Genomic DNA, 14,139 nt, shown 5'->3' on the forward strand with positions numbered 1-14,139 from the left:
AATCAAAACGAGTCCCTTGTGTATCTTACGTGCTAACGGTTCTGCGTTAAAAACTGACTATAATTCGGCCTTTAGAGGGTGACAACGTCTTCCGGGCCGTTCCTAAAGTTTGCTGTGCTCATTAGATTCTACCACACGAGTGTACCACAAATGAGAGAGAAGGACAGTGCAAAATCCTTTATTTGGGAGAATGGGAAACCTTTATCCCTCCGCTCAAAACTTTTTAAATAGAACTCATGGCAGTACAATATCTAGGCGATTTATGTAATTTGTTATATAAAGCACAAGACACGTTGCTTTTAACACTCCTCAATGCAACAGTATGCAGCTTCATCACAGGATTGTGGAATGTAAAGGTTTTCATAATTTCCCTAAACACGAATCATTCAATGCTGGAGATTAGTATATACATATTATACAGTGTACATGGACATACAGTCAAAGGCACATTCAAATACGCCAAATACACAATCTTTCTCTCTCTCACTCACTCTCACTCCCACACACAAACAGACTCACACACACACACACACACACACACACACACACACACACACACACACACACACACACCACATGACATGTGCACATAGTCATACAGACAAATTTGTTCATTAGCTTTAGAATGTATACATATGGTATTTTCTTTTGAAGTATATCAGCTATAAGCCATGGTTTAACACGAATACACTTTAACACAACGTCGTATTTATGAAGCTGCAAAGTAACTGTTGCTATCGGGTGAATGAAATCCACAAATGAAAATTCAAAAGAAAACATTGAAGCTCACACTCATACAGTTTAAAGGGGCAATAGAACATTTGTGACTGTCCCTACTATTGTTAAATATAAAACCTTTATTTCTGTCTAGCAAGCTAAAAACTAATACGGCTATTGCCTAGCCGGTTCTTGAGGAGTTGCCCCCCCCCCCCCCCCCCTTTTTAATTTTACAACTATTATCTCAGGATTGTTACTAGAAAACACAGATTCACACTGCTTTGGCGTAGGCGCTTGACTCTTTCCTATTCACAAAGCAGTTGTACACACGGCATAAAGTTATCATAAAGAATGTAAGAAAATACCGATAATTATCATCAGAAGCTAGAGCTATCACTTGAATGACATGACAGAAACAGAAATGTAATACTAAATGAAATGCTTAACTTTATGGTTAACTTAGACATCTTCATAATGTCCAGCTTTGGACAGGCAAACTCATTAAACACATAGCTAAATTGTCAGACTGTACTAATGTTAGAGCCTTGACAGAGCATTAAACTACAAATGATTTCAAGCAAGCCCTGTGACTACTATTGGCATTTAATGGTAAAGATGTTGTGCAGAAGAGATCCAGTTTCCATACAGCTCAAATGAAAGTCAAAATTTCCACAGAAGGGCGACTCAAAACGTTTCTGCAATGTACGTATATGTATATATGTATGCATATTTTTTTCAACTTGTATTTAATATCTAGTAGTCTACCTATATTGTACTTTTACACAATTTACCTCGCCACTTGATAAAGTTTTCAAGTTGCCATGCACTAGTATTGCTGCAGCAAGCCATTACTGCGGACACTTTTTCAATCACTCTTATAGATTCATGTTTTTGTGCGTTTTAACAATTTTTTGAAGCTGAAAGCACTATGATGCAATGCATAAAACTTAAAAAAGCAATACATAATAATATTAAATTTAAGATCAACTGACATTTTCTTGCGCAACACCTTTACTTGTGCTCATTATAATAAGCAAATTACATATTCCATCAAGAGAAACAAGCCATCAATAACTTAATACAAAAAAATTAAAGAAAAAAAACTTTACAAACTTTATAACTTTACAAAAAAAAAAACATCCTTCTGTAAACTAACAATTCTATAAATACATCTGAGTGCACTGGCCCTCCCCAGATTATAAGACACTTTTTGGCAGAACCTGACATTCCATAATAACCTGACATCCCTCCTCTACAGTAGCTGCTCGATCTGGTCACTTCAGAACAACATGGTAGCCATCATTACCTTCATCTGTCATCGTGAAGGAATAGATAAGAGTCAATAAGGACAAACCAAGGAAGAAGAGATATGATGTATGTTGTGGAGTAGGCCTACAGGAAAGGATGCGAGAGTATGTGTGAATCCCTTTGGAGAGGGTCTGTAAATGAAAAAAGGTGGATGACGGTGTGCATAGTGTTGTGTGTGCTTGACTGAGAAAGAGTGTGTGTGTGTGAGCGTGCGCGTGTGAGAGAGAGGTCGAGAGAAAGCGAGAGGGAAAAGCTGTGGATGTGTAGCTGGAATTGTGATTCCATCTGAATTAAAAAGAGAAAGATGCCAAGGGTCTGTTTGCAGTTACCTTTAAAGGTGCTGATGACAAAGCTAGCCTCCTGAGAGAAATTTTGCACCATCTGGGTGAAAGACAAGAAACACAGTGAGACAACTAGCCAGAAGTGCTATCCTAGCACATGATCAGTGCTCAAGTTGCCCCAGTGAGGAGGATGTGAAAATACATTTTTAGCTTGATGATCAGTTACTACCCTGCAGGATACCCGCTCCCAATGACTGACTAATGACTATGGCTGTTGTCCAGGGCTCATTATGGGCTTTACTCCTGTAACATGCCAGGGCAAATTTGCCTCTATGGCACAACATAGAGGACAAACAGAACAATAGCAAGCACAGTGGTTTTGAAAGTGAAAGTGAAAGTGAAAGTCCTCTCTATGGCAGAGGTGGTGTAGACACACACACTCTGAAATTAACCTCTGCATTTAACCCATCCAGGGAAGTGACACACACACACACAGTGAAGTGAAGTAACACTAACCCGGAGCAGTGGGCTGCCATTGGCGGCGCCCGGGGAGCAGTGATCGGGGTTAGGTGCCTTGCTCAAGGGCACTTCAGCCGTGGATGTGGGCATGGGAGAGCAGTGGTCTACCACTTCCCCCGCCCACATTTTTCCTACTGGTCGGGGATCGAACCGGCCACCCTACGGTCTCCGAAACCCCAACCAGTAGGCCACTTTTGAATGTTTAGAACTTTAGTGCTTCACTTTATTTTCCAAAGTTGAAGTTGGGTTTAAGTTCATTTTTTGTTATATGTACGGAGCTGCCCAGGAGTGTATGTGTTGGTGTCCAACAGTACAAGTTAGCTGGGCTCTCAATTTTTTTTACTCTTTCTTCAGAGGTAAATAAACAAGAACACACCAGAAGGGGGCGCTAGAGACCTTACAGGAGAAAAGCTTGGCACTTTAACCATTTCTCTTCCTGCAAGCTCAAATGCTGTGTGTGTGTGTGTGTGTGTGTGTGTGTGTGTGTGTGTGTGTGTGTGTGTGTGTGTGTGTGTGTGTGTGTGTGTGTGTGTGTGTGTGTGTGTGTGTGTGTGTGTGTGTGTGTGAGTGAGTGAGTGAGTGAGTGAGTGAGTGAGTGAGTGTGTGTGTGTGTGTGTGTGAGAGTGTGTGTGTGTGTGTGTGTGTGTGTGTGTGAGTTTGTATGTGCACTTTTTTTAGCCTGCTTGTAAGGTCCCTCTAGTGTAAGTCTGGATAAAGTCAACTGAATGTATTACATTTATGTACATTTATGTAGCGCTTTTCTACTAATTGTTGGGGTTTATTAAAGCAAGTGGGAGTGCTAAAGGCTGGGAAGTGGCCACTCCGAGACCCTAGGCTGGCCGGCTCTGGACTAAACAGGCCCGGATAAGAGTCATATGTGGGCCAGATGTGCGGCAGACACGGGCCAGCACCATCCTCTCTCTGAGCGGCGGGCTGCCGTGGCTCTCACCTCATCAGTGACCAGCACGTGGATTCCTGTGGGGCCTTGTTTGTACACGTGGCGCAACTGCCTGAAGGGCACACTGAACAGGACAGCCATCTTGTCCTTCAGCTCGACCACCGTTAGCTCCTCCAGGAAGAGAGCGTGGTACACTAAAGGCAGAGAGAGGATGGACAGGAATGAGACCTTCAAACTCATGAAACAAGGGGACAACACAACAGCAAACAGTGCAAAGTCAAAATCAGTGAGTTAATAGCATCAATCTGATCAAAATTGACACTGATCAGAGTGTTGAAATGTAGTTAATTTGAATATTAGAATTTACATGCTTACTTCAGACCCTGGCTTTTTTTCTCTCTAAATGTCAGGTATAGGTTGTAAAGCAAGACTTTCACGACCTCAGTGACAAACAGTGTGTTTGTTTTCCTGCCCAAATCCCTTTCTTTCTCTGGCTAATGTATTCTCTCGTTTGAATGAGACAGGGAAACCTAAGAGAGGAGACAGCTGGCCAGGTGCCGCCCCACCTTCCCCCCCGCCTCCTGGTTTGGGTGTCTGCTGATTGAGGGCCTGCTGCTGTGACACGTAGATGGTGAGGCGTGGCTGGATACACCTGATGGAGGAGCACACATAACAATAATAAATAATAATAATAATAATGATAATAATAATAATAATAATAATAATAATAATAATACTAATACATTTTATTTATATAGCACACTTTGACAAACAAAGAAGTCTCAAGGTGCTTTGAGCTGAACACCGTCATTTGGGTAGGAATGAGATTTAGGAGGAATTTTAAGGGTTCCTGTAACCCTTCAGTGAGTAACATTTTGTGGCATTTCCAAACAGTGCTATTACACGGCTGATCGCCAAGTTATTGAAATGTCTTTTGATTTCATGTTGATGTGTATGTATGGAGGTCAGATTTAAACACAGTCAACAAAGTTTAAGTCAAGCATCTGGTCATTGACTTGGGGAGAGACTCACCTCCCTTTAATGGCATTAAACAGTCGAATCCCATCAGCTGGACCACAGATCTGAATGAAATCATCTCTGCTCAACTTCAGCAGATCTGCACCTATGATGATCAAACACAAGCCATGGTCAAAGTTGGCTGCAAAATGTTGATTGCACAAAAAAACATCTTGTCAAAAAATCAAATGTGACTCATTAAAGTTACAGCTGTAACCAATATCTCCCTCATTGCCTTAAGACGAGCCAATACTCGGTACATTCAGGGTAGCTGGTTCTGTGACTGCACCAGCTTTAATTTGTTAACCACGCAAAAGTCTGTGTTAAACAAAACTGTTGTTTAACTCTTTGACCAAAGCATTCCAGACAATACCTTTGTGAAAAATACTACACTCTTAATAATTGTATCTTTACTTTTGTTTTGTGGGCGACAGCTCAAAAAACAGTTTTCCCGCCAAAAAGTATCATATTATGCACTGCTATGCGGTACGTGGAGTTTCATTACATTTCCAAAACACTTTTCTTTTTTTTTTTCCTCTCTATTGGTTCCCCTTCTCTTCCTCCCCCTGTATTTCACTCGTTTACCTGAGAAGCTGACGAACAGCCGGCAGAAGGGCGAGAACCTGTTGCGGTGCAGCCACTGCTGCGTGTCCTGGGGCGAGGTCGAGGGCAGCAGGTGCTACAGGACAGAAACAAGTAGAGCCCTTAAAATGAGAACAGACGCCACTTGTGTTCAAACACACGCCTAAAAAGATATAAGAGAGCCCCTGAAATGAGAACAGACGCTGATGGTAGACAATGGGTGGTAAGCAGACGATTTCTGGTAACAGGAAGTCATTCTGGTCTCTGATTGGTTAAGACCGGTCAGGTGACAGGTCTTAACCAATCAGAGACCAGTTACCACAGATGGTATGCTTACCACCCATCGTCTACCGATAATGGAGCCCAGCGTTAGCGCTGACACCAGCCGTGTCAAGTCGTACTTACGTCAGAGCAGCCGGGCAGGAACACCTCCCCCTGCTGGCCTGGAGAACAGTTTCTACAGGCGCAACACAACAGAGAAAAAGAGAAATGAACAACAGGCCGGGTCAATTAGCATTAGAGGGTGTTATTTTAACAGTGCCAATACACAAGCATCTTCTTTCAAATCGATGATCATAAATGAGGACTTGACGCAAGACTCAAATATTATAATTAATACTTGAGTCATTAACTCAAATGCTCCTGTTCCAAGTAGTTTTAGATGCCAGACTGGCCTGATGACCCGAGTGCACTACCCCCTTACATTTTACATTTAGTCATTTAGCAGACGATTTTATCCAAAGCGACGTTCAAGAAAAAAAAACAATCACGCTACGAGCAATAGATACCTAGTGTAACAATAAATGCTACTTTACATAAGGAATAAAAAGTGCAAGTAAGTGCGAGTTAAGTACCAGTTAGAAGAAATAGCACTTGAGGAAAGATAATGAGAGTTAATGGCCTACTGTGGCCTGGATAAAGGATCAGAGACTCACCCTTCTGGGAAGCTGAAGGAGGTGGGGGAGCTTTGGTAGACAGGTGAGGGAGTGCTGCTTGTGCTGTTCAGACTGGGAGTCTCAGGCCAGGGGGAACACTGAGGAGAGGACAGGACAGGAGACAGAGGCACACAGGGATACATGGAGAGATGAGGATAGAGGGAAGGAGCAATGGAAATGGAGTGAGAGAAAGAAAGAGGAGAGAGAAGACAGAAAGGGAGAGGGAGGGAGACAGATTGGTTATTGCTACACATTTCTTGTGGTCCGAGGCTTCCATAATCCCACATTCTCCATTAAAGGTTTCCTTGGCTCCGCAGTTAGGCCCCATAATAAAAGCCTCTGAGCCAACTGCAGCCTGAGAGAGAGTCCAGTCCATCATGGTTACTCTTTCACCAGGGCACACACACACGCATGGCGGCTCCTGTGCAAAGACACACACATTGCAGATGGCTGTACGCCCTGGTGGAACTGGGCCCAAGCGGTTTGTCAATGCGCTGGGGGGTGGGTGGCCGGGTTAGCGGGTTAGCGGGGCGACAGCCGTCACCAGTCCCAGCTGCTTCAATCATTAACGCGCTGCCGCTCAGCATGTCAGCTAAACACAGATAGCGCACGGCCGGCCAGCGGCGAATAACACAAACCATTAACGGCGTGTGACGCAGTGACTGACATAAGGTCCTGTCTGGGTTTTCTACTTCAGTCATCTCAGTGAGCAGGCTGCTTTCATTTCGTTCTGGGGCAAACCACCCCAACCCCCACGCAATCACCCACTACACTGAAACACTTAGTGTTCTGCACACTGCCCACAGAATTCTACAATATTTTAGAATACCGATTCCATGGCACTCCATACAGGTAACATTTCATTCTGCTGTATTCTACGCTGATCCCACTACATTCCGCAAATATCTCAAACTCATTGCATAGCATTTCAAACTCAGCATCAACAAATAATGAATACATTTTAATACTAGCCTTGATACAGTTTGCTACACAGTTGTTATTTAAAGACCCCCTCTTATGAAAATGTTTCAACCTTGTTAACATATGGTGTTTTTTATATGATAGAACATATGTTGTCTATCAACACAATGACTGAGTATATTTCCACCTTGGAACTGCAGCGTACCAACGACTCACGTCTCAAAAACACGGAATTAGACGGCCTGGGTTTCATATGTCACAAACCTAAGGAACTGTCTAGAGGGAGTTTCAAAACATTTCTCCCTAACGGCACATCTGGATGTTTATCATTCTAATTTAGTTAAATCAGAGCTGGCGACTGGGACCAATGTTTATCTAACATTAGTAACACGTTATTAGCTGGTTGATTAGCTGTGACAGTTAAGCCGAAGGCAGATAGATAGAGGCGTGACTAATTTGCATATTCATAGATCCGTGAATACTAAATGAGGCAAAGGTGTCGAGCTACATCTACATCCAAGACATTTAAAGGCCATGAGTGCGATTTCAATACCAACATCAAGAACTGAGAGTTGTACAAGAATATTCCAGACCTCAATAAAAGTCACACTAAGCTCTAATACGTACATCTGTAAGCATGGTAGTTTCATAGGAGGGCTGATATTTCTCTTTGTCCTGAAGGGTCTTCTTCTCAATCTTATCACGGTCTGTCTTCAGTTTGCGATCTGCTCCTTTAGGCTTTAAGGGAAAACAGAGATCTTTAGGATTTACTCAGTGATTCACTTTTAGGACAGACCCAGATTTGGAATCACTACTTTGCCTTAATTCACACTTCCATTCACACAGACACACAGGAAATTAAGATTCATAGGTACAAATTATTAGGCTGTGGACACATCTCTATGAAGTCTCTGGTAACACTTTATTTGGATGGTCCGCCTAGAGAGACTTCACAGATGGTTTGTTGAAATTCAACTAATTGTTCTCTGAACATCACCTTAACCAAACACAACCCCAACCCTAACCTTGACCATAAAATGTACTTACCAGAGTATCAACAGATAGTTTGTTTATAATCTGAGCATCTGTGGATAGTCTATAGGGCACCATCCAAATAAAGTTTGTGTGTGTGTGTGTGTGTGTGTCTGTGTGTGTGTGTGTGTGTGTGTAGAAGAACAGGCTCACCTTGAAAACCTTGACCTGGCAGCTGGAGGAGTGTACATGCTCCAGGTACTCCCCGTGCCCATTTGAGCTGAACGTGTCGATCTGGATCCGGAAGGGCACGCCCTTCTCCCCCCCATGCTTCCTGGCAGTGAACTCGGTGCTGATGCAGTTGACCTGGACGGAGGCAAACAACACAACATCAAACACTGCAACACATGTGGCCGTAGCCTGGACCATCAAAAGTAATTCATATTGAAATCTTGTATTGTCATTGTATTTGCATACAACGGAATTTGGATATTAGTGATCATTTCTTTCCGTGACCCTATTCACTACCCGGCCGATAGCATCGAAGACTGTAACAGACTAAGTGTGCAAAGCAAAGAGAAACAGGATTCATGTTATTGACTGACTTCACGATTTAACTCCACTTGAATTGTGATTGTTTTCTGGTGCTTTGCAACACAACTGTGGCCCAAACCATCACAGCAGAAGCTCCAGAAGAGGACACACAGTACCTGAATGAACACGGAGGCGTTCTTGACAGGATCCCAGACAAACTCAATGGTGTTGAGCTGCAGAGGGTGTGCACGAGGCTCAACTATGCCCACCGAGAGAGGGATATCTAGACAAGAACATGCCGGAACAAATCCTTTTAGGAGACTAAATGCATGAGGCATCATGATTAAACAGTGGCATTGTCACATTCACACTGACCCCCCAAAATCCTTCAATCAAACTCCATGTACAAAATGTAAAGAAATACAAAATAATAAAACAGCTCCTTTGGCTCATAGCTCACCAATGTCTAAGATCCTGTCTCCGGGCCGGTTCCACCGCCACCCTTCCAGGTTTTGGTGTTCGGTGTACTGCAAACGCCGGTCGTGAAACACCACGCGCACCACGCTCTGAAAGCCGGCAGGCACAGAGCAGAGGCACAGAGGCACAGAGGCAGAGGGTTAGGCAAAAAGGGGTGCAGTGGACAAACCCAGGGCATCCCACAGTTTGCTGTTTGCGGTCAAAACCACACAGCAAGCTCCAACATGCCACTAGTGGGGGCTCCGCACAACAGCGCAGAGTCTTACAGCACAGATCAAAAATGCTTTCACAGTTGGAGACATTTCATATATATATATATATATATACACCTATACATGTATTGTTTTGGTTTATTTTAATATTTTTTAACATTTAAAATTCAGATGTGATTACTACATTGTTATGTACATTTAAAAATGTGATAATTTCAGAACCTGCAAAAAAGACTAGCTTATTGCCATAAAATCCATTACATCTGGCCGCCCTGACAACAGTAGTTCAGAGCAGTCTTGGCCTGTTTGAGGAGATGCCACCCGGTCGATTCTTGTGTCGTTAGGCTGTTTGACTAAACACCATTGGAAAAAAAAAACGACTCCACACCAAACAGCCTGACGGCAAAGAATTCTCAAGAGGGCAAATAAACCAAGATGCAGACGCAGTCCCAATCAAATGACTCATTATTTCCAAAGCAGCCACAGAATGTTTTTTTAACGGTTTTTGTACAGCTGTTCTCTGAGGCATGAAATGAATAAAATAATGAGTCCTTTGACGTAACTGAGCCTTTGGTCAGCCAGATGCCAGGAGGCTACACATCTAATGACATACAAGTACAAGTAGAAAACTTCAACTAGGGCAGAAACAGCACTTTCTAATCTGTTCTCACTATGCAGGGATTATTCATAAAATAATGGCATCTTGAGTCATTTCTTACTCCCATTTACTTACATTGAAATATTTAATGTTGCCTAACATATGGTAGCCTAAATTATTATTGGGAAAAAAAATCCAGGGCTTAGTGTGTATTTGCTTTTATCACAAATATATAAATGTAAAGCTGAAAAAAAAGCAGTTGGAGTTTAAGAAGTGAAGATGACATAAGTTTATGAATAAGACCCAGTATGTCCGAAAGCAGAACTGTTGGCAAGTTGAACGGGTTCAAGAGGAAAGCATGTGGGAAAGACAGTGGTGTGGGTGTGTGTGGTATCAATAGGTGTAAGCTGAACGTGTTGGGTGATCAAGATGAAGAAAAGTGGAGTGATTGTACCAAAGTCTTCAAGGACGGCACCCAACCCCCCCCCGGAAGTGTTGAGAGGGTTGAGCAGTCACCTGTGTTGTTGACAAACTAGGAAATGCATACACAAACAGATAAACAAAAAAGGTCACATCAAGGTAAAAAAAGACATACACACAAAACCTTTAACCTACCTTTACACATTTGCTGCTTAAATCTGTATACTCCACTAGTTTTCTGTTAAGCATACGGATTTCGTAGGACTGACCTACAGTACATTAAAACAAACCTCATTAAAATCAGTCAGAAATAGATGGGCATGTGTAGATTCAAGTGAATGTTTTACCTAACCAATTTTAAACCTCTGAAAACTCCTTTAAAGAAGCCCCTGCCTAGAGGGTCCATTTACCAGATCTAAATCAATGGTTCTGAATCGTTAAAAGTCAGTAGTTGTTTAAATATGTGTAATCTGGATGTAATCTGTACACTTATATGGGAGACCGGGCAAAGTTGTAACACAGGGACAGTTGTAACTCGCTTAATTCCTCAGCTCGCCTCAAATGTAATGTGATTTAACTCACAGATAACATGTGATTGTATCAGCATGCTACGTTCAATATTGCAGCTTGTGTCTCAATCCCTGTAAAAAAATTATAGACCGAAGTTGTTTTGTAACTTTTAAGGTTTTGAACAAGATTTTGACTCCACAGTGGATACAAAACACATGTAACAGGTGGTTGTTATCAGTGATTTCCAAACTAGATGCTAGTATAATTATTAGCTGCACACAATGTGTTATATTCCAATTATCTTATCAAATATTAGGAGAAGTCGGTTGGGGACAATTGTTACACACATTACAATCGGTTAAAACCAGCAAGCAAAGCTAACAAGTTAAATAGGCTCTTTTACTAAAATATGACACCCTTGATTTGTAGGGAACAATTTCCCTAGCATTTTGAAAACAAACCCTGTACAGAACACAACTTATCCACCACTAGTTTTGTTTAGTAATGCATGACTGCTACTGTAAACTTGACTTGACCCCTTCAAACTGGCATGTTACAATTTTCCGACACATTATGAAGATGCATTTAGATAAAAGGAAGAGAAAAAGTAAGGCACATGTGCTTGAATTAGTGAAGTTAATATAGAGACGAATGCTGTGTGTTACCTTTCGATTTGCAATATATGCGTCACTTTTGCAACGAACAAAAAAAAAAAAAGCTAAAAGTGTTACAACTGTACCTGGTCTTCCCTACTGTGTGTATGTATGCAAATATATATATATATATATATATATATATATTCGAATATATGTTTATGTGAGTGTCCATATATTTACATTCTTATAAAATTGAGGTTCTTATAGGCTAACAATAGGCAAACAGTGCCCATAAGAGGTCCCTGTAGAAGAAGAAACTGAAGTTATTGTGACACAATGAAGCTGTCAAATCACATTCACTCCCCCCATCTGTGCGATACAGTAAGCTGTCCAATCACATTCACTCCCCCCATCTGTGTGATACAGTAAGCTGTCCATTCACATTCACTCCCCCCATCTGTGCGATACAGTAAGCTGTCCAATCACATTCACTCCCCCCATCTGTGCGATACAGTAAGCTGAACAATGCTGAACAGTGGCTGGTGGCCATGCATGTAAGTCGGCTGCTGGTGACTCAAGTCAGGATGTATAACATGTCTAAGAAAGAAGTCCAGTACTTAAGTCTGTAGTTAAAAGCACACTGTCCAGTGCTGTTATATTAAGAGTGAAGTGTTCTGCACTGGACTAAGTCAAGATGAAGAAGAAAGAACAAGGGGGGAGTTACATTCAGGTTTGGTTTCAGACTAAAGATCAGACCGGCACCTAAGATAGACTATCTATCTGTGTTGTTGTTGCTTTTTTGGGTGGGGTAGGGATGGGGGGGGGTGGGGGGGGGGGGGGGGGGGGGGCTCTAAAGATGTGATACATGAAATGGAAGGGATTTCTAAGTAGACAAGCTGAATGGGGCATGTGTAAAGGGCATGGGACCTGCCACTGACTGATAAGTAAGATAAGCATGACGAAGGAGAAGGGGAAAGCAATCAAGGCATCAAGCACTTCTTCATTTTGAACCCTCTGTCAAAGCACTTCACTTCTACCTCTTGTTAACTCTGATTGAATGCTACACAGCTTGCAGATAGAGAGGCGAGTCACTTGACCCCAGTGTTGGAACGCCATCATAATCATGTCATTGCCAAGAAATTGGTTATACGAAATGATTTGTATCGCTGCGCTTTTTAATAACTGGGTTTAAGTGTCTCGATCGAGCTTGGGACAACTGGCAGGCTGCGATGTATTTTTTTTTTTTTTAATTAATTAAACTTTTTCTGTGGATATCACACTACAATAATATAATAAGTAGCTACCTTGGTTGAGATAGGTGAGAGTTTCTTCTTGGTGCTTTACAGCCGGAGAAGTTGCCGCACAAAGAATGTACTGAAAGGGTGACATGCTAATGGCATTATTCTCTGACGTCTGCCGCTCCTCTTCGTTTTTCAGGAACGGCGCCAGAGCATCTCTGAGGAATGATGACAGGTTGTTATCCAGAAGTGACGGGTCAAGTTAACTCTCAACAGACATAGTTTGATTGAAGTGTCCGAATAGCCAATTAGATTTTTCTGAAAACCCCGCTAACCATGCTAATGTCAAGAGTTAATTGTAATGACAAGTCATGAAAAAACTGTCGAAGATGGCCTACCCTACAGGTTAAAGGTTTTAAATGGCCCCGGTTAATTCAGGTCAGCCGAAAGCAAGATAGCACCGTATTTGCCACATGAACTTGCCAGCCTAATAGGCTTAAGGGTTCAAATAAGTAAACTGCCGAAATAACTTTGATATGGACAGTTTCATTTGACATCCCATTTCAATGTGCAGGAGGCTTAGTTAATAGAACTCAAATTTGTTGTCCGAGTATTAGACTGTATGATTAGGCTCAACATTATGGTTAATTAAATCAGTGATGGCAGAAGTTGTTCACTTAATTTTCGACAATTTAGTCATTTTGCCATTAAACTTACCTAATATAATTCGCATGTGAACTGTGGTTGTAAGTCTCAGGTTGAGTATGCCAAAACAGCATGTTCTCCAGTTCGGCGCAGGTATCCAGGGCAGGAGAGTAAAGGGAGGTATTTGCGCCTTGATACGGCTCCAGGTGAAGCTACAGTAAGACTGCGGGAGATTGCTCCCCAGTGCGCTTTTATGTGCGGCATGACGCGCCACTTGATTAGCATACCTTAGCTGACCTTTGAGAAGTACACGACAGTTTTACAGACTACCCACTCTCGGCCCACCTGGATTAACAGTGCCTGTATTTCAAGGCATTAATATGAACCAAAGGTGTGAAGTCTGAATTTTTGTTGTTGACACACATCATTTGGATCACACGCTCTTGAACTTGAAGTAATAAGCTTAATATTGATGACAACTATCGTACGGGTGTTTCGAGAGTGTCATTATTATACTCAATTTTGGAAAATGTTCCGAATTCCGGACGACAATTGCACCAACTAAAACCTAGTAGCCTCAACCACCAGCCTACGTGTATAAACGAAGGTGTGTTGATATTTCTTGGTCGTTATGCAACTTGTGTGTGTATGCGTTCTGGAGGGAGAGGTGGGGCGAGCACGACCTACTCCGCGTGTCACCTCCTTTCCTGACACATCTGTTGTGTCAGGGCGAACTGAAGTTTCAGCCGGTTAATATTA

The 14,139-nt window shown here is 42.2% G+C and overlaps 1 protein-coding gene across 1 annotated transcript; it reads right to left on the reverse strand.

Moving 5' to 3' along the window:
- Positions 1 to 1,991: 1,991 nt before the first annotated feature.
- tfcp2l1 (transcription factor CP2-like 1) lies at positions 1,992 to 13,514 on the reverse strand (the record flags this gene model as incomplete). Its single annotated transcript, XM_080838789.1, has 15 exons — positions 1,992 to 2,029; positions 2,355 to 2,406; positions 3,775 to 3,917; positions 4,290 to 4,375; positions 4,756 to 4,846; positions 5,326 to 5,419; positions 5,728 to 5,779; positions 6,258 to 6,355; positions 7,806 to 7,916; positions 8,364 to 8,516; positions 8,861 to 8,967; positions 9,145 to 9,250; positions 10,587 to 10,660; positions 12,802 to 12,953; positions 13,453 to 13,514. 15 exons carry the CDS (start codon positions 13,512 to 13,514, stop codon positions 1,992 to 1,994), a joined length of 1,419 nt encoding a protein of 472 aa, XP_080694915.1.
- Between the last annotated feature and the right edge of the window lie 625 nt (positions 13,515 to 14,139).

The sequence above is a fragment of the Sprattus sprattus genome (genome assembly GCF_963457725.1).
Source record: "Sprattus sprattus genome assembly, chromosome: 5".
In the NCBI taxonomy this organism is placed as follows: domain Eukaryota; kingdom Metazoa; phylum Chordata; class Actinopteri; order Clupeiformes; family Clupeidae; genus Sprattus; species Sprattus sprattus.